The 26,784-nt window shown below is 37.3% G+C and overlaps 1 protein-coding gene across 2 annotated transcripts in view; it reads left to right on the top strand.

The window, feature by feature from the left end:
- The window catches only part of MYLK (myosin light chain kinase), a 204,925-nt gene that overhangs the window by 40,529 nt on the left and 137,612 nt on the right, over nt 1-26,784 (top strand). For both annotated transcript variants that reach the window (XM_025170519.2, XM_025170489.2), the window contains exon 2: nt 4,644-4,813. In XM_025170519.2, the coding sequence (XP_025026287.1) occupies nt 4,652-4,813 (162 nt within the window). In that variant the 5' untranslated portion in view covers nt 4,644-4,651. The remainder of the gene's footprint in view (nt 1-4,643; nt 4,814-26,784) is intronic.

Genomic DNA, 26,784 nt, shown 5'->3' with positions numbered 1-26,784 from the left:
AACCTCAATTATTTTATAACCTTAAATAATTATTTGTCAGAAATATTAACAGTACACATTAACTTAGCTAAGGAAAACTAATATATAAAACAACTGTTCTTAGAAAGCAGTAGTTTAGATAGTAGCCAGAAACAAACATTGCATTTATCTATTCTTCTTCATCATTTCTGTGCCCTCCCAAACGTGTTCCGCCCCTCTCCAGTCTTTTGGAGCAGATTTTGAAGATGTATGAGGGACTATAGATGGAAGGGAGAATTGCCCATCTCTTAGAACTGTTGAGTGAATGAGTTCATTGGATTGATTATGATTGCTTCATACATGATGATAGAAAATTTATCATTGCTTCATAAATATAGCTCTCAGTATATCATTTGTTTATTTGTTCCATTTTTATTTTATCAAGTATTCAAGGTATAAGTTATGTGTCACATTCATCCTTCAACAGGAGGTTAGTAAACCTTTTTCCTTATATGTGAGCAACCCAGCATGGAAAATCAGGAGCCTTTTCTGATGCTGGATTGATGCGTAAAGAATGTTAATGTTCTTTACATGCTTGGTGAAATTACAGCAAGGAAGCAGTAACAATGTACATGGAAGCAGGCTTTTGCTGATATATTTGTTCAGTGACCATTCAAATTTACGATGGCGCTGAATGAGTGATGCTTACAATGGATCCTCTTAGTTCCAGCCACCTCGGTGTCCTTGCGGTCATGTGATCACAATTTCCAACATTCCCTGCTGGCTTCCCACAACCAAAGTCAATGGGGAAGCTGGCAGGAAGTTGAAAGTTGTGATCATGTGAGGTCCTCACTCAGTGACCTGCACAGTTCTTGCTTAATGCTGCTGGAATTGCTGTTGCTAAGCAATGTGGTCATGTGATGTTGCACTGTACAACTGCATTGCTTAGTGACAGAAATTCCAGTCCCAATTGCTGTTGTAACCAGGGATTACCTGTAAGAGAAATCAGTACGATAAGTGCCACATGTGGTTTATCTGGCCTTTTTTTTTTTTATTTAAATGTATGATTAAGATACCATGTTCTGCACTGTGATCATAGTTATATTATTCTTTGCCTGAAGATGTGTAATCCAAATAGTTGGATGAAAGCAAATATAATCTGCTTTTTTAAAAATGTCAACTTCAACAGGATAAAGTAAATACAACACCCTAGGTAGCTTTTGGAAACAAAATGATCACAGTCTCCCAATTTTTTAATCAAGAAAGGTGTAAATATATATATATTTGGGGTGAAATATGTAGCAATTTATACTTGTTTTGATCTTCTGCTATAAATGCAAGTTATTGTCAATGAATAAAAGGAAAGAGGACTACGGGTAGTCCTTGCTTAACTATGGTAATTGGGACTGGCAACTCCATTGCTAAGGGACATGGTTGTCAAGCACTACGCCATGCGCCTCTTATGAAGTAATGAAATAAAACCTACTTTGGAATAAGTGACTTGAGTCCATTAGTAATCCTTAATTACTTCTTGTTTCATTTCTGACTGATTTTACTTGCAACGTTTGTGGCTATTGTGAGTTGGGGTGGTAAATAGTGTAATAGACTTGTTAGGGTTGGCAGAACTGCAGGGAAGCTAAATGTGCCATCTTTCCTACAGCATCTCACTTTCACCCCCTTACTTTTAAGACTATGAGTATTTATATTTTCCATCCTTCAAAAAGCAATGAATTATTGCTTTGAGGTATTTCTGCTTTTAAGATATTTTGTCCATTGAGAGTCTTGAGGCATTGTGCTTTTGTTACTGCGATACAGGTTCATTAATGACAGAGGTCTCCTATTCAAGCATACACGTAGTTTTTTTTTTTAAAATCATAGTAAGATGGGTGGAAGGAAGCGATCTCTTACATAGAATGCTGTGGTGTCATGGAGAACTTGAAATGGAATCCTGGTGCCTTTTTCATCCTTGCCTATAGGCTCTAAGCCAGATGCTCTATTCCATTTTTAACATTCCATGCTTGTCCTCCCCCTGAATATCTCCTCTGTAATAGCTTAGCATGAAATACTTGTGGTTACAGAATCTTAATGCTCCTACATGCCAGTAGCATGGAGAAAAGCCTGAAGACTTGTAGCGGTGTAACTGTATGTGGATTCAGGTAGATGCAGAAGGTAACACTGATCGCACAAAATGCCGGGCTTCTGTTTCCATGATTTGGCAGGCTGGAATATGTTTCATATGTAGGGACTCATATGAAATGGAAGCCACTCTCTATTTAATAAAATGAACATGGATTTCCCAGTTTCTTGGAGATAGTCCCATCATTTGAACCAATTAGCTTAATCCAGGTTTATTTTATCAGAGAATTAAAAAGGAACTTAATTTCTTGAATAAAGACATATATCCCTACTAAACAACACTTTACTCCTTATAATTAATGTTTTTGTCCTTCTCTTATCAACTGAAAATTGCCTAGAATTATCTGTTAGTCATGATAGGAATGCTCAGTTAATTATTTACTTTTGTATTGATGACTACAGTGTCAGCTGAGAGAAGACAGGGAAATAGTCCAGTTGCTGATGATGAACCTTAAACTACCTGTTAATTGTAGCATATCTAATCTCATCAAAAGTTCACTGATTTTCCTTCTTATGTTACAGTGAATGAAGCATTTTCTCAAAAGTTTAAAGAGTTGCTGGGCATTTACTCTTAATCAGTGTGAGATTATCAATTGCCATATACATCTAGGTCACGATTAATGCAAGTTCAAATAATGCAATGTTCAGTTTAGTGCAAATTGTAAATTGATACCAGGTCGTGTTTAATGTAACCCAAACTTCAATTAATGTAGGGCTGCATGTGTAGTTGTGGTTGTGGTTTTAGACATTGCCAGTCGTGTGTGCAAAATGGAGAAAAGGAAGTTTCCATCAGAGGAAAACAGTACAAGATCAAAAAAGAAGAGGCTTGTTATTACATTAGAGCAAAAATCTGAACAACATGAATATGGTCATAACAATGCTAAAATAGGACGAGATGTTGGAATGCCTGAATCTATGGTACGCAGTATTATGAAACACGCAGGGGAAATAAAAGAAAAAGGTAAAGTTGCATCAGCTTTTTGTGGTCTGCAAATATTTACAAGGAATAGAAATGTTACAATGATAGAAACAGAGCATCTTTTAACTGTATGGATTGAGGATTACAATCAATATTAATATTTCATTAATATACATATAAACATTTATGTTTAAAAATTTTATTGCCTATTTCCATCAGGCTGGAACCAATTACCATGTTTTCCATAGAAATGTCACTTTGAATAATGTGAATTTGAATAATGTGACCATTTCGTGGGATTCATTATCCACACTAATCGGGACCTAGCTGTAGCCAGTTATCAAGTTAGCACTGTTCTGATATGGGCACAGTGCTGCAAAACAATTACAGCTTAGGGTCAGTAACATAAAACAACAGGAATAAGTTTGCAAGATTTTAGGCTGCTTTGCTTAACCCATTTTTGGTATTCATGTCCGTATCTTTTATCACCCTTAACCATTGCTTACATGTGCCTATTTTTGTGAACAGTAACTACAATATAGAATTCATTTGAGAACTCTAGTTAAGTTGGACTTTCATTCATACTGCAAAAGCTCACCTGAGAAGGGAAACCCACCCTCTGGGCTACTCACCATTTGATTTTCCTGGGCTCTAGTTTTCACCACACATTTCATGGAAGGACGTCACTAGTTTTCTTGCTTTGCTGTGTCTGGACTTCTTGAAGTGGAGTTCTCCTACATTTGATGCATGTATCTTGGCCGTCATATTTTATGAAGTCAATATATACAGAAAATATTCTGAATAACTATTTTGAAATCTAGATTTTTGTTCATTCACTTACAGTATTTTTTCCAATAATTTTATTAAGAATTATATTATACAAATAAAACTTATACAACTGCAAAATAGAAAAATGAATTTAAAAAAAGATTTAAAATTAAGAAAAAACGTGCAGGAAAATTAAAAAGAAGGAAAAAAGGGAAATAGAGAAAAATAGAAAAAGAAACCTCCCTCTTCATCCTCAGCAAGTATAATCAACATTAACAATTTATCACTATCTCTTAAAATACAACCAAACATCTCTTCAATCCATACTTCACCCCAGTTTCTACAAACCCATCTCTAGTACCTCATCTCTCCCTATTAAACAGCAAAAGACCAGTAAGGTTATCAGAAATAACAACACAAATATTACATATTATATCCATTACACCCAAACTGAACCCCTCCTTTCCATTTAAACAAATCCCCCCATTTCCTTTCTTCAAATAATCAAAATTCAGTCCCACTTAAAAAACAAACATTACCAGAAATAACCAGAATTAAAGAAGGCTCTGAGTAATTATGCTACTGTCTTGCAAGTTCACTATCTTACTATTGAGCATTATCTAGTCATAAAATTTAGTGATTTCAGTTCCCACTTAAATAAATGGAATTTTATTTGTAAATTTCTTATGCACATGCATGTCTTTCTTAGAAGAAAGTCCCATCGGATTCAGCAAGGCTTACTTTTAATTAAATCTATAATAGTTTTTAGGTTTAAGTGATTGGATTGTACTTCTAACAGAACTATTATAAACTGTTATGCTGATATTTGCATCCTCTTTTTTTTTTTTTTATGTTTCTGAAGCTCTTAACATGGGGGATGTAAAACTGGTATCTACTCAGATCTCCAAAGCCACCTTGACTTTGAACCAATCTTCTCTAAGATCTCCAGCTTCAACAGAAGCACCAGCGTTTATTCGACCTCCACGGAATATCCAAGTGCCAATTGGAGGCACAGCAAAGTTTGAAGGACAGGTAACCAGAGCTATACTATACTATATTACAATCTGCTCTCTGGTAGTCTGAAGAGAGCAGGGGAAGTGTGTATCTATCTGTTTGTGTTTCTATGTATGAGAGTCATCTGTGTGTGTGTGCAAGAGAGAGGAAGAGAGAATAGTATGTAGTTTTACAGGCACTTAATGGGATGCTGTTGTTGTTGTTTTGTGCCTTTGAGTTAGTGTTGACTCCTGGCAACTGCCTGAAATAGTCTCTGTACTTTTCTTGGCAAGATTTCGGAAGTGGTTTGCCCTTGCTTCTTCCTAGGGCCAAGAGAGAGGGACTGGCCCAAAATCACCCAGCTGGCTTTGTGCTTAAGGTGGGACTTACAGTCAGGTCCAGAAATATTGGGACATCGACACAATCCTAACATCTTTGGCTCTATACACCACCACAATGGATTTGGAATGAAACAAACACAATGTGCGTTAACTGCAGACTGTCAGCTTTAATTTGAGGGTATGTACATCCAACTCAGGTGAACGGTGTAGGAATTACAACAGTTTGCATATGTGCCTCCCACTTGTTAAGGGACCAAAAGTAATGGGACAATTGGCTTCTCAGCTGTTCCATGGCCAGGTGTGTGGTATTCCCTCAGTACCCCAATTACAATGTGCAGATAAAAGGCCCAGAGTTCATTTCAAGTGTGCTATTTGCATGTGGAATCTGTTGCTGTCAACTCTCAAGATGAGATCCAAAGAGCTGTCACTATCAGTGAAGCAAGCCATCATTAGGCTGAAGAAACAAAACAAACCCATCAGAGAGATAGCAAGAACATTAGGCGTGGCCAAAACAACTGTTTGGAACATTCTCAAAAAGAAGGAACGCACCAGTGAGCTCAGCAACACCAAAAGACCCGGGAGACAACAGACAACAACTGTGGTGGATGACCGAAGAATCCTTTCCCTGGTGAAGAAAACACCCTTCACAACAGTTGGCCAGATCAAGAACACTCTCCAGGAGGTAGGTGTATGTGTGTCAAAGTCAACAATCAAAAGAAGACTTCACCAGAGTGAATACAGAGGGTTCACCACAAGATGTAAACCATTGGTGAGCCTCAAAAACAGGAAGGCCAGATTAGAGTTTGCCAAACGACATCTAAAAAAGCCTTCACAGTTCTGGAACAACATCCTATGGACAGATGAGACCAAGATCAACTTGTACTAGAGTGATGGGAAGAGAAGAGTATGGAGAAGGAAAGGAACGGGTCATGATCCTAAGCATACTACCTCATCAGTGAAGCATGGTGGTGGTAGTGTCATGGCGTGGGCATGTATGGCTGCTAATGGAACTGGTTCTCTTGTATTTATTGATGATGTGACTGCTGACAAAAGTAGCAGGATGAATTCTGCAGTGTTTCGGGCAATATTATCTGCTCACATTCAGCCAAATGCTACAGAACTCATTGGACAGCGCTTCACAGTACAGATGGACAATGACCCAAAGCATACTGCAAAAGCAACCAAAGAGTTTTTGAAGGGACAGAAGTGGAATGTTATGCAATGGCCAAGTCAATCACCTGACCTGAATCCCATTGAGCATGCATTTCACTTGCTGAAGACAAAACTGAAGGGAAAATGCCCCAAGAACAAGCAGGAACTGAAGACAGTTGCAGTAGAGGCCTGGCAGAGCATCACCAGGGATGAAACCCAGCGTCTGGCGATGTCTATGCGTTCCAGACTTCAGGCTGTGATTGACTGCAACGGATTTGCAACCAAGTATTAAAAAGGGAAAGTTTGATGTATGATTATTATTCTGTCCCATTACTTTTGGTCCCTTAACAAGTGGGAGGCACATATGCAAACTGTTGTAATTCCTACACCGTTCACCTGAGTTGGATGTACATACCCTCAAATTAAAGCTGACAGTCTGCAGTTAAAGCACATTGTGTTTGTTTCATCCCAAATCCATTGTGGTGGTGTATAGAGCCAAAGATGTTAGAATTGTGTCGATGTCCCAATATTTCTGGACCTGACTGTAGGTTTCGGGCCTGGTGTCTTAACCATTACATCAAACTAACTCTCTTAAAGTGAATTAATCATTATTAATTCAGTTAATGTAAATTTCATTTTTATTCTGTCCTGATTCTGTCCTTTTTGGGAGGTGTAGTTTCTGTTTTATTTAATTTCATTTTAGGTTATCTATTTTTCTTTTGTTCATTTATGCATGAGGGATTGTAGGGCACAAGCTACTCAATTCTTTTGGCCTCAGCCATGTGACTCTGAAGGCCTCATTTCAAAACTGTTAGCATTGTGGTAGCAAATTTCACCTTTTGGATAAACAAAATCTTGGGATCGTCTCTGGATTCTTCTAAGCACTATCAGCTGTTAACAAGACGTACTTGGTTCTCTCACTTGTGTGTCATGCTTTGAGAATAATTTCTTGGAGTGGCTCTTTTAACTTCATCCAAAGTTTTTCCTCATATCTCAAAAGATGCCATTCAGGATCCCAGTCAGCCCTTTGAGGTAGACCCAGTCAGGAAACAGACACCACAAGAATGCTGGAATTCTACTTTATTGATGTAGTCTTATAATAGCAGAATCTTGAAATCCTGACTGCATTTTTGTTTCTCTCTTGTAACCCAGGAAGTTAAGGCGGAATCAGTCTGAATTTCTTTCTAAAGCTTTCTTTGTTTCCTGGATTTAAAACATGTTTTTGTAATTGTCGCCACATAGTGTCTCCAAGGTCATCTCTGTGGCTCTCCACAATCCCCTTCTCTTGCTCGTGGTTCCCAGGGCTCTGCAGTTTTGTTATTGGTATCAGGAAAATCGCTCATTAAACAGGAGGAAACTACTAAAAGAGCTGACCCACTTAGCTTTGATTAGGGCAAAAATAAAAAGAATACAGGTCCTTCATACCTCTACCCAATATTGGCCCCATATCTGTGGATCCTTCACTCTGCCAGTCCCTCCATCTTTATCTTGCAAAGTTCTTGATTTGCCAATTCAGGCCGTTCACTCTCCTTTGAGTTCTTCTGAAGACACAGTTTCAGAGAAAGACATTCATGATAGACCTCTGCTAAGATCTCACTCTCCATCTAGAAGCTCTCCTTATCTCATGAACATTGGGCCCAAAGCCGATGCCTTCACAACCATTCTGCCTTTGAGGAATGCCTGTTCCAAAATGTCCTCAGTTCTGTGGTGGGTCTTCATCTATCACTGTCTTCTCATCCCTGGGCCAGTCTATTCTTATATGCTTCCTTGAATAGTCCTTTATATGATGATATAGCCCATTAAATTCTCTGATCCTTTGATCAGAGCCAAAATGGCCATAGAGAGCACTTTCCTGAGACCAGATCCAACCATGTCTGTAATGGAAAGTATCTGCGAGGAGGAGACTGGTATGGGAGATCAAGGCTGTCGGGAGGGAAGTAGTGCATTCCAGGAAGTGGGACAAGGCAAGCACTTTCTCAGTCCGCAGCAAGACCATGAGAAGAAGAGGTTTAGATTAGCCCCTCCCTAGAGTATCACGGGCCATATCCACTAGTTGCTGTAGTGTAGAGTTAGTCTGGCAGGATTCCTGTCTAGAGGGTGTAAGCAAATAAAGGAACTGTACTGAACTGAACTGTTTCATCGTTGTTCTTGGGCTGAGCCTGACAATGTCTTACCATATTTTGAGGAATGCAGTGGATAGTTGAGGATAGGTGGGAGGGGAAATGACGCTAAGGGAATCTACAAATCGGTTTTCATAACATCTCTTGGCTTAACTGGAAGAAATCTCTACTTGTTGGTCTTATTTTGTTTAGTCGTTAAGTCGTGTCCGACTCTTCGTGACCCCATGAACCATATTGCGCCAGGCCTTCCTGTCCTTCACTGCCTCCCTGAGTTTGCTCAGTTTCATGCTCATTGCTTCAGTGATGCTATCTAACCATCTCATCCTCTGCTGTACTCTTCTCCTTTTGCCTTCAATCTTTCCCAGCATCAGGGTCTTCTCCAAAGAGATCTCTCTTCGCATTAGGTGACCAAAGTATCTAAGCCTGAGCTTCATTATCGATCCTTCCAATGAGCAATCAGGGTTGATTTCCTTTAAGATTGACTGGTTTGACCTCCTAGCAGTCCAGGGGACTCTCAAGAGTCTTCTCCAGCACCACAGTTCAAAGGCATCAATTCTTCGGCACTCAGCCTTCTTTATGGTCCAGCTCTCACAGCCATACATTACTACTGGAAAAACCATAGCTTTGACTATGTGGATCTTTGTCGGCAAGGTGACGTCTCTGCTTTTTAATATGCTATCTAGGCTTGCCATAGCTTTCCTCCCAAGGACCAAGCGTCTTTTAATTTCATGGCTGCAGTCTCCGTCTGCAGTGATCTTGGAGCCCAAATAAATGAAGTCTGTTACTGCTTCCATTTCTACCCCTTCTATTTGCCAGGAATTGATGGGTCCAGATGCCATGATCTTAGTTTTTTTAATGTTGAGTTTCAAGCCAGCTTTTGCACTCTCCTCTTTCACCCTCATCAAGAGGCTCTTTAGTTCTTCTTCACTTTCTGTCATTAGGGTGGTATTGTCTGCATATCTGAGGTTGTTGATGATTCTCCCTGCAATCTTAATTCCGGCTTGTGATTCTTCCAGCCTGGCATTTCTCATGATGTACTCTGCATATAGGTTAAATAAGCAGGGTGACAGTATACAGCCTTGTCGTACACCTTTCCCTATTTTGAACCAATTGGTTGTTCCATGACCGGTTCTAACTGTTGCTTCTTGGCCCGCATACAGATTTCTCAGGAGACAGGTAAGGTGGTCTGGTACTCCCATCTCTTTAAGAATTTGCCACAGTTTGTTGTGATCCACACAATCAAAGGCTTTTGCATAGTCAATGAGTTGGCCTTATTACCAAGGCAGAATAGGGCTCGACCTTCAAGGCAGTACAGTCTATGCCAATATGTTTTTCTGCCAATTTGAGGACTGAAGATATGTATGTTAACACAGCAGTGAGGAAAAGCCCAATATCCAATTCCTTTTATAAAAAATAATTTTATTGAATTTTTTTAATAAACGAAGTAAAAACTAATACAAACTAAACTAGAAAAAAAAAGAAAGAAAAGTTCACAAGGTGCAGAAAAAAAGAAAAAAGTAGAAGAGAAAAGAAAAGAAAAGAAAAAGGCAACAAAGACAATAATAAAGAAGTGGCTTCCAACCTTCATCACGCTGAGCATAAGCCAATATAATAACTTTTCACCCTCTTTTAAATATTAGATAAATAATAAAACCTCTTCTCTGCATAGCCTAACTTTTATCTATATGCAATCCAGAAATCGTCATTTTTTCAGTCCTGGTTCAGCAAAAAGTCTATTAGGAGTTAACCAGAAATATCAAACAAATGGTTTATCCCTGATTAAATAGTTCAACTTTATATTCCTTCTTTTTGCTGTTCACAATCTTGACCTTTAAATCATTCCAATGGCATCACAGGATTTGATCTTTTATCACTCTTCTACTTTGTAAATCTCATAAAGAGACATTGTCCAGGATTTCTTGTTGCAGCTGCCCCATGTCCAGATCGTGTTCTTGATTTCTTGATTACCATTTTGGTAATCTCAATTTTGTTGTCTTCTATGCCTGTCAGTAGAAGTTTTTAAAAGTTTTTCTCATCACCCGTTAAAAATTTATCCATCAAAATCTGTATCCTTTCTTACTTCTGGTGAGGAATGGAGAACTAACGGCCCACATTTTTTCCACTCCACAGATTGTGGGGGGCATTACAGTCAAAAAAGTAGCTGGCTGCGGGATCCAGAGTGCTGAAATTCTTTCTGGATCAAAAAGAGATCTTGAGATTACCCATATATACTCCAGACAGCTGTTTTTGTGAGTAGACAGCAGAAACCGATGTTTTTGGAGCTGCTTATGATCAGCTGGACATCCATCATGCTCTGAGCTATTCATGCAGCCTTTTAAGGACTCAAGGTTTGACCAAACCTCATCTTTTTAATCGCTTTGGAGGTTTTTGTTTTTTGTTTTGTTTCTTTAAGATTGAAAAACCTTCAGAACTGCAAGTTTAGCATTAGCTGGGTGAGTCTCTCTTCAATCCATTTAAAAAGAAAGAAAATTACATGTTTCTAGCTTTGTAAGATCCCTGCTTTTTGCAATACACAGCAAAAGGGTGATCATAATGTTGTTTTTGGAAAGTTTTTAAATGCTAAGAGCTCGGATGAAATTGATTTAAAAAAGACATTGAAGTTAATTAGAAAGATCCTCTTGCATGGGAACATTTCTCTTACTTACATTCCAAGATGATAACAGGATCTTGTAGGTTGATTACTAGAGGGCACCAGATGGCTACTTTAAAGGAAACATTTTATAAGTTGGCTCAAGAAGTGCTTGACTCTATACTGGAACCAAAAGTTGTTACTGAAGAGAAACAAGTCCCTTTAAAGATAACTGAAATGGACTTTAAGGTGGACATAAAAATTATACCCTATAAGAAAGAGATGGAAATATTGGATTTACAAATGGAATTGGATGATCATTTAAAAATTAAAAAAGACATATAAATAATGTATCAAAAGAGTGATGTGGATTAACCTCTTATATTGGAATATAAGAGATCTACTAGAGTTACTACATGGAAATTACAAATGGACTTGGATAAAGATGACAAGACCTCTGAGAGAAAAGACAAGGATAGTGTAAGAAAGCAGAAGTTAGAACTTTATTTATGGGATTTAAGGATTGCTGGGAGAAAGAAGAAAAAAAATACAAAATTGGTTTATTTGATTATGGTTAAATAATGAGTTGCTATCTCTGGTGATGCTTAATGGTTATCTTGACTGGATAGTTCTTTTTGGAAATGTTTAATTGGGTGTAATGGATTAGTTTGCAATATCTACATTATTATTTTTTGATATGTAAATAAGGGGTTACTATTTCTGGCAATGTTTAATAGTCTTTAATTTTTTGTAATGTTTAATGTTTAATTGGGATTAGATTTTGATTACTAAAGACACCAATTAAGGGGATTTGGATTAAATGGAAGGGGGGAATATATACTTAAGTTGTTAGATATTTCTGTTAATTTTTACTTAACTGTTGCTGATTAATAAAGAGAGCTGAAGATTTAGAGATGAGTTTATAGAAAATGGCCTGAGGTATAGAATGAATATTTGCTTGTATTTTAAGAGACAGTGATAAATTGTTAATGTTTAATATAATTCTTAATAAAATTACCAGAAAAAAAATCTGTATCCTTTCTGAGGTATTAGTTATTAATATCTCAGTCCAGTTTTCAAAAAATTCTTTAAGATAAGAAAAAGTTATAGCCAGCTTAGCCATTTTAACTCTTTTCTGCCTGGTCCTTTAGTTCCCTCTACTGTCCATTTGCAACCTTCATCAAGCCTCAATTCCTAATACAGGTTTAGTTCCATTTCAGTCTTTTCCCACAAGTATATTATTTAATTATATACTTGTTTTTCAAATCTTACAGCAAAAGTAAATAATATTCCAAATCTCTCTGGTTTCCCAGTCTATTTAAAACTTTCTTAAATCAAAAAAAAAAATTTTTTTTTATTTTGCCAATTGCATATTATTTTAAATTCTTAAGACACTATTTAAAATTCCTTAAATCCAAAGAAGAAAGTAAAACTTGCCAGGTGTCAAATTAAACTTGCCATTTTGAAGGTCTCTAATATCCATACAGTGGTTAAATTGAACATTTCAAAATGAGATTAGAAAGTGAGTTTGGTTGGCTTAGTGTCCTTATGAAAGGCTCCACTGTTGCTGAGAGCAAAGATGTCGTCTACCTTGGCTCCTGGTGCTCAAATCCACGGGAGAGCGCTGTTTTACGGTCTCCTTGTGAGGAGCTGCCATTCAGAGTGCTGGTAGGCGATCTCCCACTCTCTCCTCCGGAGGGCTTTAAAGGACCGGTCTCTTTCTTCACAGTGGCTGTCATTTCCACTTGTTTGCATAGATGTCTTCAGTCAGCCATGACTCACCCTGGAAGCCCCCAATATGCAATTCCCACCTTTTGCTGAATGTAAAACTATCTTTGCTCCATTCTCAAAATTGTATGTCTTCAGTTTGTAAACTTTCTATGAATATTCTTCCTTCCTTCTCTTTCTTTTTACAAACAAAAATAACAAAAAACTGATGAGGGAGACTTTTTTCTGTCTAGTTCTAGTTTTTTTCTCAGTTATCTAGAAGCCATAAATGAATGTTAAGATAAATTTTTGACACAGGCAGATATTTGCCTTTTATCATACAGTATAAATATTAAACTATACTTGAATTAAAACTTTAAAAAAAAATGGCTAGAGAAAATTTTTTTTTTTAAAGAACTGTCCCCACTGGAATTTATCTAATCAGAAAGAACAAACACTTTGAGATTCCAAGACAGGAAGTAAGGACAATATTGTGAAGATCTTGTATTTTCATTTTTAAAAGTATCTACTAAGAATACTTCAGTCAGAGATGCTTTATTCTTTCCTATATGTATAAAAAGCTTGCAAAGCACTTTGGATAAGAAAAGAAAGATGGAGCTGTAGAAAGTCACATCATAAATTCATAGCAAGTGAAATAGAGAAAGTATTTAATTACACTTGGGAAAAAAGTCCACATCTTTCTGAGCACATTTGTTTTTGTTTCAAACTAATACAAAGATGTATAGTGTGTCTTTCTAGGCTACTGTCATAAAAAACAGCTGTGAGAGTGTTAAAATACAAAATGAAGCATGGTGTCAGTAAAGAAAAATGCTTTGAATTCACAAAAATTAATTGAAGGTACATGTATGGAGTAGGATGTAGCCTTTCTCTATATATCCTCTTGCATAAGAGAAATTGTTTGCAAAATTGGTGGGTGTAAAGGGCACCTCTAGAAATACAAGTTTCTAGAGATACTATTAAGTCTGAATATGCCCACAATTGGCCTGTAGGTGAATCCTTTCTATCTCTAGAAAATTAACACTGTGGTTAAAATTAAATATCAAGAGAGGAGTTTGCTAGAGGCTTTTATTCTTCTGAAATTTCCCTGGAAATGGCACCTAGCTATGGAGAAGGAAAAAACAAAATTTTCCTTCTTTTGTCCTTTCTACAAACTCCTGTAACTTCTGGGTGCAGCAAATACCAGCAGAAAGCATTAATTGCTGACTATCTTTAGTATTTGGGTAGAGTGGGCAGGCCTAGTAATCAAAGAGACCACCGACAAGTATCAGTCAAAATTTGCAAAAATGTTCAAGAAATATATCAAGGGCAGTTGAATCAAGTGGTCTGGTATTTTTTGGATTTCATAGGTCCAGCCCCTGCTGAGATTGATTATTTGACCCTTTTCATATTACATAATTTCCATGTATTTAAAAAAATAGTGCTTCCTTCTCGATTCTTCCACATTAAAATACTTTAACTCTGTTATGAAAAAGAAGCAATCAGCAGGCCTCCTTTGACAGTAATTCTTCCACATGTGAAGTTCTTGTTTTTTTTAGGGCAGTGGAATCTGTTGGTACTGAAATCTCAGGAACATATGGGTACATAATAATACTCAGCTGATTTATTTTTTGTTTGGATACTAGGGATTATCCATTTTGGACTCTTAATACATCATTCCAAAACATTGCATGGTTTGTGCAACTAAGACAACAAAAGTTGTGAAATATTAGCTGATGGGAAAAGGAGGATGGATTATTTGTGAAAAATTCTCTGATTCTGAACTAGTTTTGGTGTCAGCACATAATAAACAATAGGCTTTCAACTGTGCCTCATTATCTCCCAATATTAGCACAAATGACTAGGTGACAAAGCAGTGATTAGTCATCGTAAGAGCAAGCAACATAATTAATTTGTGTTTCCTTGGGTTAATATTATAATATTTCATTTAAGCAAAATTAAGCACGTATGGTTGCCAACTAGCTAGAATTTTATTGAACCCTTTTACTTTGTTTTGACAGAGATCGTTTGAAGGATCAATATGGAGAGGGTTTCCCATAAAACTGATCAATGTGGTGCATTCTTCTCTGCATTGTTGATGCTCACTGTGTAAAACAAAATAAATATAAGTCTGATATCTGAGGAAAAAATCACTCTGCTCCAGTGAAAGTATTTGGAAAAATCAGCAGGAGTTTAATTTTTATCATTTAGAATGGAAGTATGAAAAGGTATCATTCATTACATTGAGGCACTTTGCTTGGAAAGCCTCCATTTTCCTCATTTATTTCTGGGTTAGTCTTTCTGGCATGGGTGATGGCCTTGACTCTCTGTAAATCTGATGCTAGACCGAACAAAGCCAGCTTTACACACAGGCATTCTTTTCATGTCTACCAGGAAATGGGAAACTTTAACTTGCTCTGAATTGTACCTTACGGTGAGGCTGCCTGTTATATTTTGACTTTTTCACAGACTGCCAATGGTCTCTCTGTATGAGATAAGGTAATGAATATATGGTGGGTTTCCCCCCCTTCAATTCCATTCACTGACATACAGTTTGGTTTTTTCCCCAAAATGTTAATGTGGTTGGTTTATTTATTCTTTAAAAAAAGGGCCAAAATCTTTAAAATGTCATCATATTTGTCAAAAACAGTAAAGAGTAGCATTAAGGTATCTGTGAACTGTTTCTGTTTAAGAAACAGTAGCACAATGCCAGATTTAACACTGGGGTGCTTTTCATTGTGTGCCTTCCTTCCTGCAGAATAAGTAAATGTATGTATCTGAATTACAGAAATGTAAAAGTTGGGATTACAATGAGCTGATACCCTGGCAATGGTTAATAGAAGGGAATCTGTTAGAAAGATGGTAGTGATGAGGGCTAGTGGCATGGGCCATGCTGGGCTGGGCTGAAGGAAGGACGAGAAAGAGGGGGCAATGTTCACTAGCTTTGTCTTGTTTGAATTTGAATTTTGTGTCATTTGAAACCTACAGGTAGTCCTCGATTTAGGACCACAATTGGGACCAGAACTTCCATCACTAAGCAATGTGGTCATTAAGTGAGTTGCACCCGATTTTATGGCCTTTTTTTGCCACAGTTGTTAAGCGAATCATGTGGTTAAGCCAATCATGTGGTCGTTAAGCAAATCTGGTTCCCCCATTGACTTTGCTTGTTGGAAGCCCCCTGGGAAGGTCACAAATGGTGATTACGTGACCCCAGGACACTGCAACGATTGTAAATACATGCCTGTTGCCAAGTGCCTGAATTTTGATTATGTGATCACAAGGATGCTGCAGTGGTCATAAGTGTGAGGACTGGTCGTAAGTCACTTTTTTCAGCACCGTTGTAACTCTGGTCGTTAAACAAATTGTCTTAAGTCAAGGACTACCTGTAAAACAATCTGGGTTTTCGTTCAGTTGAAGCATGGCTAGCCTGAAACAATTTGGCAGAATCTCTGGTATAGTATAGTTTCGTTCTGCATCCAGAATAAAATATTTTTCCTGTTTTGTGCATTCCCCTATTGTTTGATCATTTGTTTAAACCAATTTACTAGGCGGCCAATCTTGCAAACATGATTCTGGGTAGCTTACACAAATTAAATTAAGAACAAAAGCAAAAAATATAAAATGGCTGGTAAAAAAGCTATATAATCAACAAAGTATCTACCGCATCTGATTTTATGCTTTTACGTAGGCTATAGCAGGCCTACACAACTCGAGAGGGGAAAGGCCCAGATTGATAGCTTAAAAATAATTGCGGGCCACAAAAGAACAGCTGGCATGACGATCAGCTGTTTGGTGGCTAGCAGCATGGTGTCAGGGTCGGAGCTGGCAGTGTCCGTGAGGCTTGGAGGCATTGGAGCTGCCTAGCAATGTGTCTTTCAGGTCAAAATGGCTGCAAAAACCTAGTTGGAGGCAACAGATCCTTCCTCATGGTGGTGACGTTTGTAGGCAGTGGATTATTTTTCAAAGAAAAACACTGGCAGGCCTGTTTGGCTGGCCACATATTGTGCAGGCTTGCTGTAGATCATCTCTCTGTGGCATGGGTGCATAATTGCTTATAGTCAGTGGTGTCTGCAGGGGGGACAAAAAAGTCAAGACAGCAGTTGTGAGTGTGTGATCCAAACTCCACCCCTTTTTTCCTGGGGCAGGACTTCCATTCCATGGATGCAACTGCCATCGTGATTTTTTTTTTTTAACCTCTCCTCCCCCTGCAAGTGTGGTTTACATAGCTACTGATTTGATTTTTTAAATGTTTAGGTGAAGATCCATAATAGTCAGCCTACTGTCTTTTGGGGAGTTTATCAAAAATATTGTCCAAGTGAACTTACAGTTTTCAGGAGCACAGTTCCTCATTGTTTTATACTTTATGAGTTGCCCTGAGAGTTTTGATACTGGGTAGCTATAAATAAATGACTCGGTAAATCCTAATGTTTCTAACTCCAGAACACTCACGGCACTCATTCTTGCTAAACAGCTATGATTACTTTGCAAGTGGCAACTTTAAAAAAGACCACAAACTGTATCCCTGGTAAGCTGCAGTCAAAAAAGGAAATTTCTAGTACGCTGTCTCAGCATGCCCTCCAGATGTGTTCAACTACCATTTCCATTTAAAATCTTTCTCCCTTTTGAATAACGTTGTAATAATTTCAGCCTTGCAGAGCTAAGTATAAACTGAGTTCTGGCGTGGTAAGAATGCTATTTCTGTTTTTTAGCTGGACATGTACTTGTTAGAAGTAGCATGTTGGTTCATCAAACTTCCAATAAGGATATTATGTTTAAATTGTCTATTTCAAAAGGAGACAAATTTACTGTAAATTGAAACTGATTTCCTCTTTGAAGTTTTCTGAAGTATATGTTAGCAGAAATTAAGGTTGCTGTTTCTACATTCTTGGGAAGCTCCTTAAAATAGTTTATGAAGAAAAATATTCTTAGACCCAAAGAAAAATGGTTGAAAAGATTTTGTAAATGTACACAATGCTGATGCAAGGCTGAACCAGTAGAAAGAAGAAAAGGAACTTTAAGAAAAAACAGTGTAGCAAACTTGGAGCCTATACATAATGTTGAGGTTGAGGGATGGACTGTTAGGATGTCGGTGTTCCCCATTCCCCAAGAAACTTAAGAGGCTAGTCTGAGAAATGGGGCAGTGAATGTGTGAATGGTAAAGAATCTAGATTGAGGAAATGTGTACAGTGATGTTACAAATTTACTTTCCATATGCAGGGATAGTTAAGTTTCTAGAATTGGGACTTGTCTCTCACCCCTAGTGCCATACTATATAACTACAAGTTTGAGGGCTGATAGTTCTTTACAGAGCCAGTTTGGTGTAGTGCTTAAGGCATTAGGCTAGAAACCAGGAAGTGGTGAGTTCTAGCTCTGCCTTAGGCGTGAAGCCTGCTGGGTGACCCTGGGCCAGTCACTCTCTCTCAGCCCTAGGAAGGAGGAACGGCAAACCACTTCTGAAAAGCCTTGCCAAGGAAACTGCAGAGACTCATTCAGGTAGTTGCCAGGAGTCAAGAAACTCACTCAAAGGCACCAAAAAAAAAAAAAAAGTTCTTTAGTACTTTTCAATAGAAGAGAATATTGGGTTGAACTGTGAAGTCCTTGGTGCTCTGAGCTTGGTTGTTTGCTTGCACAAGTTTCATTACCCAACTAGGTAACATTATCAGTGCTAGTGAGTGTGGGGTTTGCTCCCTGTTTATATACAGTAGCTTGCCCTGCCAGTGTTGGTGGGGGTGTGGTTTTCTCCTTGATTAGGGTATTGTTTTCTGCTTGATTGTTTGTCTGGTGTTAATCCCTGCTTATCTGAGTGTGGCTGCTGAAGAGGATGTGTTCTGGTCTTTTTGTTTCCTTCTTAGTTTTTTATGTCTGTCTTGAATGGTGAGAAAATATGGTTTATCTTTATGTGTAAACGTGTTTATCTCTATTGATGGCTGATTTGTCTGAATGGCAAGCTTCCAGGAATTCCCTAGTGTTTTGGGATTTAGCTTGGTCTAGGATAGCTTGGTCTTTAATACTATATTACCCCTGCAGCAGCCCCTTGAGGTAAAAGCATGAAGCAGAGCAGACTTTCTGCTTCTGAGAGGGAAAGCAAAGTGGAGTGCCTGTGCATATTCACTCTGCTCATAGAAAACAGTTTCTGTATGCAGTATGTGCAGTGCGTGTGCAAAAGTGACTTTTTTTTTTTTTTACTGCAAATCAAAGTCATTGGGCTTGCCTGAATGCTACCTCAGCCACATGAGGCAAAACATCAAGACAGTTTTATTTGCTTTCCACAACTTTCACATTCAGTCTGAGGCACTCCATATTTTCCACGAGTCATTTTGCAACAGGATTTAAGGCATGTTATATATGATTTGACAGAATTCTGAGATTAAACCAAAAGAACTCTTCATTTTAAATGGGAAAAAATGTGTTTGAAGTCAGAGTTGAATCTTACTAAGAAAAGGAAAACCATTAAAGAGTTATAATGTGTAGAAATATTGATTAACAACTTACGTCTTTGTAATGCAGTGAGGTGCTATAAGTGTTGATCTTTAATTGCTTAGTGACCATAACTGAAATGTCACATATGTTGCAATTTCTGTTCTGCGAGTGCATCCAACCATCCACATTATAGTTTTTTCCCCATTTTTGAAAATTGCTACACATATGCATCCCTGCAGAATTACAACAGTGTATGTAATGAATACTCATTAGCATGTGGAGCTCAAACTTTTACAGCGGGTTAAATGCATGTATGATTGTAGGTGGAATTCATATGGTTAGCAACTGTTTTATTTTCTAGTATCTCTCAGGCGCCTACTTATGCAGCTATGTACAGCTTCACCTGCAATTTATGTTATACACTGAAAATGATCCGGTAGGAATGTTAGTCACCACACCAACTAATACTAAAAGAGGGAAACCATACCCATCATATCAATGATTGAATCAGTAGTAGCATGTTATAAAAAATGTTATAAAAAATAGCACAGACACATCACAATGCATTTTTGAAAACCATAAAGGCATTTCTGAGGATTTTTAAGTTTTGGGGAGTGTGTGGTGTGCCTTTTAGTGGGCCAGACATCACAGTGCCAGGATCCTTCTAGGTTGTGTTACTTGGAACTGTCTCCCACTTCATTCCAATATGGTGCCTGTAATGTCAATTGTAATTTATTTGAAACTTGTGGTAATTTTTCTATCATTAAAAAAAGAAAAAGAACTTTTGGAGAATAACACTAAAACTCCAGTTTATCTGAGCAGAAATAATTCAAAGTGTATGTACTAAGTTACATTAGATCCTGAAAGAATTCAAGTTAATATGTTGTGATGACAAATGGTAGCATTGACTTCTGCACAACAGTCCTCCTGGATTTTTGCAAAAATACATTAAAAACAGCTAGATAATTGTCAACAGTATGGTTTGCAGCTGCTGCCTGCTTTTTTGTTACTGGACCTTGTCTTTTATAAATTAGTCGTGAACAGTTTTCTAGTGGAAATACCATGCATATGAAATAGGTTGCGCTTCTTCACTCAACCTTGCTAGCAGTTTTTGTTTTTTTGTTTTTTGTGTGGAAAAGCTATCGCTTCCATAGTGCTGGTTCATTATTTTAACTGTTTAGTACTCCCAGATGCGCTTTACAAGAATAATAATTGTCCACATCCATCTGCCATTTCTCTCAACTCTTACCATGTTTAATGATTTAAAGACTTCATTACTTCATGTGGGGAAGGATTGAAATCGAAGGGTGAGAGCACTGGATTATATTGCCACACAGTTATCTGATATGCTCTGGAATACACATAACATACAACAGATAGTGGTAAGTTCTCCTAGTGAAAGAGTAGGGGCTTAACACATTCCCCAGCAGCAATGGGAAGTATCCCACCCTCTATATGGACTGTTTTCTTCTATAAAATTAGCCATACGGTGGTGCCATAAGAAGAGGAAGACTTAATGTTAATAGAGTCTTTCTGGTACTCAGTCTCCATCAGAATAATTAAGTTATGTTTATGAAATTAATTGAAACTGCCTTGATTGCCACTGGAAAACTGCTTTCTGTCCTGTTTCACAAAGCTGGCAATTAAGAAAAAGTGAGAGGCTTCTTGATGGTAGTACCAAACCTGAAGAATATCCCTAGCTATGGAGACTTGTTAGGCTCATTTTTAAGAGCAGTTGAACATCTTTTTATATATTCCATTATCTTTTAAAGTTACCCACAGTTCTTAAAAATTCATCCTGTTGAATTATGCTTCAGTGTTTACTAAAGTTCAGCTACACAACCTTATTATACTGTACCACTTGAAGGCAGCGGGAGGGACATGTCCTCTGGGAGTGCCTCAACTGTGCAGGAAGAGATGTGATTGCTGCTACTATTTCTTAATTGGTCTTCAGGGTGATGCTGCATGATTGTATAATTCTATCTGGAGAAAAATGGCGGTTGTCAGGAAACTAGGGACATATAATTTATCACACTTATTGGGGGTGGAATTGTGGTTATTAAAAAGAACTGTAATGGCAGAGTGTAATCTCTCCATTTTTTGTGGATTTCACAATACTTTTTCACCACTAGCATGGTTCCTCCAATATGGATGTTATAATGGTCTGTGGGAATATCCCTGAGACACAGGAGGAGGAAGAGCTGCAGCCAGGGCAACAGCCAGATAAGAGACATTTCAGCCCACAGAAGGAATGGGGGCGTGGAAAGCATCTCGGAAGGGACCCTCCCAATTTCCTTGGAAAGTAAAAACAAGGAGAGAGAGAAGTGCTTTCAGACTTGCAAGATTCTATTACTGTAACCTTAAAATAAAGATAGCGCTAGTACTCGTGGTTTTGATTTCTTGTCTGGACTACCTCAAAGGGCTGATAAACGCTCTGTTTAATTGATCTGGTTAATAAATCTGTGTATCGTGAAAGTTTTTTTTTTCTTTTTGTCATGGGATGACAAATTAATATGCTAACATCTTGCTCCTATTTACCATTGGGATAACATGGAATTCCTAAAGATAAAATAAATTACTTATTTATTGCATTATATCCTATCTTTTATCTTGAGAGCTCAGTAGCATACTGAGGAAGGGGGAAGCATATTGAGGAAGGGGGAAGATCTCCCTTCATTTGATTCTCACAAAAACAATGTTATAAGGTAGGCTGGAGAGAGAGGGAGACAGACAGATTGACTGACTGACTGACTGACTGACCAACCTTTGGCCTAAATCCTAAATACACTCAGTGAGTTTTGTGGTCAAGTGGGAACTTGAACTTGCAACTCCTTGGTCCCAGTCCAGTACCTTGGCCACTGCATTACACTGTTGGTAAGGATACAAATATTTGGTCCAGTGAAGTTTGATTGATTGATTGATTGGACTTATACACTGCTCTATTTCTGAAAAGTTCTGCAAGTAACTAAGTGTAAGATCAGGTTCCTAGTTAAATTATCAGAGTCAACTGATAATTGAAAAGCATTCTTGATTGCTGGATTTTTTTTTCTTGCTGTTTTGGATCATGGAGGGGGGTTTGCTGTAAATATGAAGCCTATTGTCCTTGCATAATAGATTATTGGGATCATTCCAAAATAACTTATTTATTAGTACTGTTGGCAAATGGGATAAGAACCTAAGTGTCACCAGATGTGGAATTTCAAAATGTGATAGTTTAGCTTTGTGTTGCAATTGAAACTTGCATTTGATTATTTGAAATGCATGAGTAGTTTCTAATGAATTTGATTTAATCTTTTTATTATTAGTTAATAAGCCATCTAAGTTTCTAGACCAAACATTGTGTATACTCTTTGGAATTCATTAGCATAGTCTGTTCCTGGTAAACATGTTGCACCTATGGTGTTTTATTTTATACAGGTAGTTTCTGGGTTAAGAACACCTGGTTTATGGACAACCCATAGTTAAAAATGGGCCCTATTGTAGCAAAATTCAAGTTAAGTACACAGTGATTCAACTTAAATACATAATGGTTCAAGTTCATTACACAATACTACTTATACAGTATTATACAATAATACTGTTCTGACTTTCATAGAAATTTGACTTAAGGACAGACCTTGGGAACAGAACTCATTCTTAAACTGCGGACTACCTGTATAACACTGTTCTTGCTGAAATTTGATTCAAAACTGGAATTGATAGTTAAATAATGTATGTTATACTCCATGATTAGTATACTTTATTGAATTCCATTCCTATTTCAGAGAAAAGTCTGTGAATTCCCCTTCTGGTGGCTGCCAAGTGAACTCTGACTATACTCAGTCACTATCGAAAGGCAACAGTGATTATTTTGCCAGACAAATCTAGCATTTTGCTAATCCTAAATGGATAATTTCTCAAATTCTTGAGGCAGAAATCCTAAGAACTGAAAATCACAATCTACTAAATCTGCCTTGTACTGTACTACTGCATAGTAGCCTCCAGAACTACTAAAATTACATTTTTGTCAGGGGTACCAAGTTAGGCAAAAATTTATTAGGGCTATTCATTATCCATGAGGATGGGGCATTAACTTTGAAAGATTTGCTTCATAATCATGAATTACTGACTTCTGGAATAAAGGTGTTGTTATTTTGAGATTATAAAGTAAACTGTAAGCATGATGAAGAATCTTCTACACTTTAGGTCATGTTGTAGTACAGTACTTTTTTGGTGGGATCATTTTATTGTTTGGGAGTGATATTTAAAAGGCTTGTAGTGTTTGAAATACAACAGTGATTTGACTTTATATGTTGGACTTGCTGCCTGACAGTGTCCTGTTATTCTTAACTATGTGTTTATGAGCCGTAACACTCAATTACTTTCTTTCAGAAATTCATAGCCCATGTATTTTAGAGAGATCTTGGAAAAGCTTCTGCTGGTTTCAGAGTTAGATAAAAAATTAGTGTTAATTGTGGATTTTAAATGTATCTGGATTCCTTCTTCATCTGGTCAGATTATAAACAGAAGGCCTGAATGCTGTCATTTACCAGATAGAATAGATGTAATAATCCTTGAGAAAGCTGTTGTTTCTTGAGAATGCTTTTCTGTGTGTGAATTTGTCCTTAGAGTACAATCTTAAATATAACCATAGCTACTGTACTTCTTCTGTTATATGCGAATGAAGCATGATGAACTGCAAACTCAGGAGGTTCAAGGAAGATAATTCAATATACTTCAGTCCTTAATATGCATATGTTTATACAGAAAGCCCTCTTCTTCAATATCAGTAGAATTTCCTCATTGAAGCCATGATTAATCAAGTGACATGAACTTATTTCTATTTGAACATATACCATACATTTAAAATCTTTATTTGCTTTGAATTCTTGAATTCTCTCTGAATGTGTAGTGCTTGTATGAAAAACAGATAAGGGTTAAAGCTCTATGTTGCATAGCATTAGATAAGTTAATAAATCCATCACCCAACCATTGCTGGATATATTATTAAAGACAGATGTTTCTGCAGAGCCAAGAAGATTTACCAGAATAATTAATTTTAAGTTTATGTGAAAACATACTGCAGTTTTGGAATGGGTCAATTGGCATCAAATCTGGGTAAATGGTGCCTTGTCTTAGAATCACCCGACACTTTTATGGCAGAGTCACAATCTCTTTTAGTGTGGGGAGTTTCTTCTGTCTGAAATGTATTCCAAACTCCAACTTTAAATGCAAAATTTACAGCAGAATAATTTATTTCTTTATTCCAGTTTCCCAAGCACTGTATCAACAATTTAAGGTGCAAAGAATGGAACAGTTAAGTTCCTAAACCATCAATTTATTTCTAATTTTCTTAGAAATAGTTTGATTATTTTTTAGGTACATCTGACTGGCTTCTCCCCTCAGATTGGCAGCTTGATGTTAGCTAAGTAAAAACATGTGGGAGAAAAAAATGGAACTTTAGCTTATACGTGAGGGAGGGTCAAGTGATAGGCAAAGAAATCCATGTAATTCAGTGAACACTAAATATAGTCAGCAAAACACCCCCCACCCCCGACATTTCTTAGACAGATATATCAAGGCACTTTCCTCCTAGAATTGGGTGGGAAAAAAAACTTTCCACAGCAAGATACAGTATTTGGGATCTCTGTGGAGGACATGATTATGGAAAACCTAGAGCTGATTTACAGCTCTGGTAATCCACCGAAAGGGGACATATACCCATCGGTGTACAATGTTACCACTGTAGCAAAGGAGAGAGAAAGGTTAGAATGATACTTTTGGTCTCAAAGGAAAACTAATACATTTTTGGGAAATAGCATTTAGCAGAGGAAAGGCATATTGGTTTGTGGCCTTGTCATTTAAAGCTAGACTGGATTATAAGAGAATTCCTATAGGGAACAAGCCAACACTAAGTTTAGTTAAGTCACTTCATTCTCTTAGAAACACAATTGATATACTTTGACCTACGGTACTCTGATCTACATATATATTCTTGGCCTGCATTTCTGTGACACCTTTTGTACTGATACCAACATTCAAAGACACTCATCTGGATAGGGCTGAGCCCTCACTTAAGCCCTGCTTAAGGAAATGAATAGCCCTGGAGGACAATTTTTATGGTTTCCATGAACTTCAGGAAACACAGCCTCTTAATACAGGTGGTCCCCAAGAACGAGTTCTGTTCCCAAGGTCTGTCTTTAAGCCAGATTTGTATGTAAGCTGGAACAGTATTACTGTATAATACTATATAAGTAGTATGTGTAATGAATTTGAACCATTATGTATTTAACTCGAATCACTGTGTACTTAACTTGAATTTTGCTATGTTAGTCTCTGTTCTTAACTATGGGTCGTCCTTAAACTGGGCGTTGTTAACCCGGAGACTACCTGTACTAAATTACAAAACAAGAGGTAGATAGTAATAATTCTGCATAGTGATGGATATATGTCCCCTTTCGGTGGATTACCAGAGCTGTAAATCAGCTCTAAGTTTGCCATAATAATGCTCTCCACAGAGATCCCAAATACTATATCTTGCTGTGAAAAGTTTTTTTCTTCTGCCTAATTCTAGGAGGAAAGTGCCTTGATATATCTGTCTTAGAAATGTGTGTTTTTTGTTTTTGTTTTTGCTGACTATATTTAGTGTTCCTACGTCAAGTTGTAGTTCTGTAACATCCCTTTTACAGATGCATTCACATTTTACCAGTTTTCAACCATAGGATTAGTCTTTGCATTTGAACTGGAACATGTACTCTATAACTGCCATCTTTTTTCCCTTTTCAGCTGTTTTTAGTGCTTTTCAAGCCAGTCTACATATACCAATTTAAATACACATAAAACAGTATCTCTGTCTAAAATTTAAATGTACACAAAGCAACATCTTAGTGTAATGTATTTATTTATACTAAATTTGATATTAGCCAAAAGGTTGAAAAACTCAAACTCAGACCTGTTTCTTAAGATGCTTAAGAAGGAAAACTCTAGTCTCTGCAGTTAGAGCTGAGGCAGGCATCTATCCTGTACAAAGTTATTCTATGATCAAATTTTTAATTATTTTGGAGGATTTTTTAATGGATCTTGACAGATTACCCAAAATGTGTCCAAAGAAACAGATTAGTATGACACATACCACCACTCGGGTTTAACTACTTATCAAAGTTATCTTGCAGTATGGCTTATGAGTTCAATATCTAACTTAAGTTAAATATCAGGACAAGAAAATGTTTAAACAGAGGATTTTGCCTGAAGTGCCTGAACCAATATTAATTCACTTGCAAATATTAATCCCTTAAAATACTTGGCAAAGAATAAAAAGGTATTTCAAATAGAAAAATACCTATGTATATGGCACAGTACCAAGGAACACTTTTTACTAGAGTGAGATTTGATTTATTTGATTCTATGGTGAAACCTGGGAGATTATATTGAGCACCATAGTATGAAAGAAAATGTATATGTGTGTTAAGTGTGTTAACTGTGTATGCCCTCCAGAGTCACATGCAAATGAGATGGGCAGCCCTATACAGTGAGTGAGTGAGTGAGTGAGTGAGTGAGTGAGTGAGTGAGTGAATGAATGAATGAATGAATGAATGAATGAAGCCAGCCTCAGGCAGAAAATATTGTACATGTTCTATTTGACTGCAAATTTTATGCTTCAGTAAGAGTGAAGTACTGCTACTTGACAGGATGGCCTATTGGATG

Source organism: Python bivittatus, unplaced genomic scaffold (genome assembly GCF_059951505.1).
Source record: "Python bivittatus isolate LINGU-HERP-01145 unplaced genomic scaffold, Pbiv_v1 ctg000480_np1212, whole genome shotgun sequence".
NCBI lineage: Eukaryota > Metazoa > Chordata > Lepidosauria > Squamata > Pythonidae > Python > Python bivittatus.
Note: the sequence above shows the minus strand (reverse complement) of the source record. Positions and strands in the feature narration are given on the sequence as shown.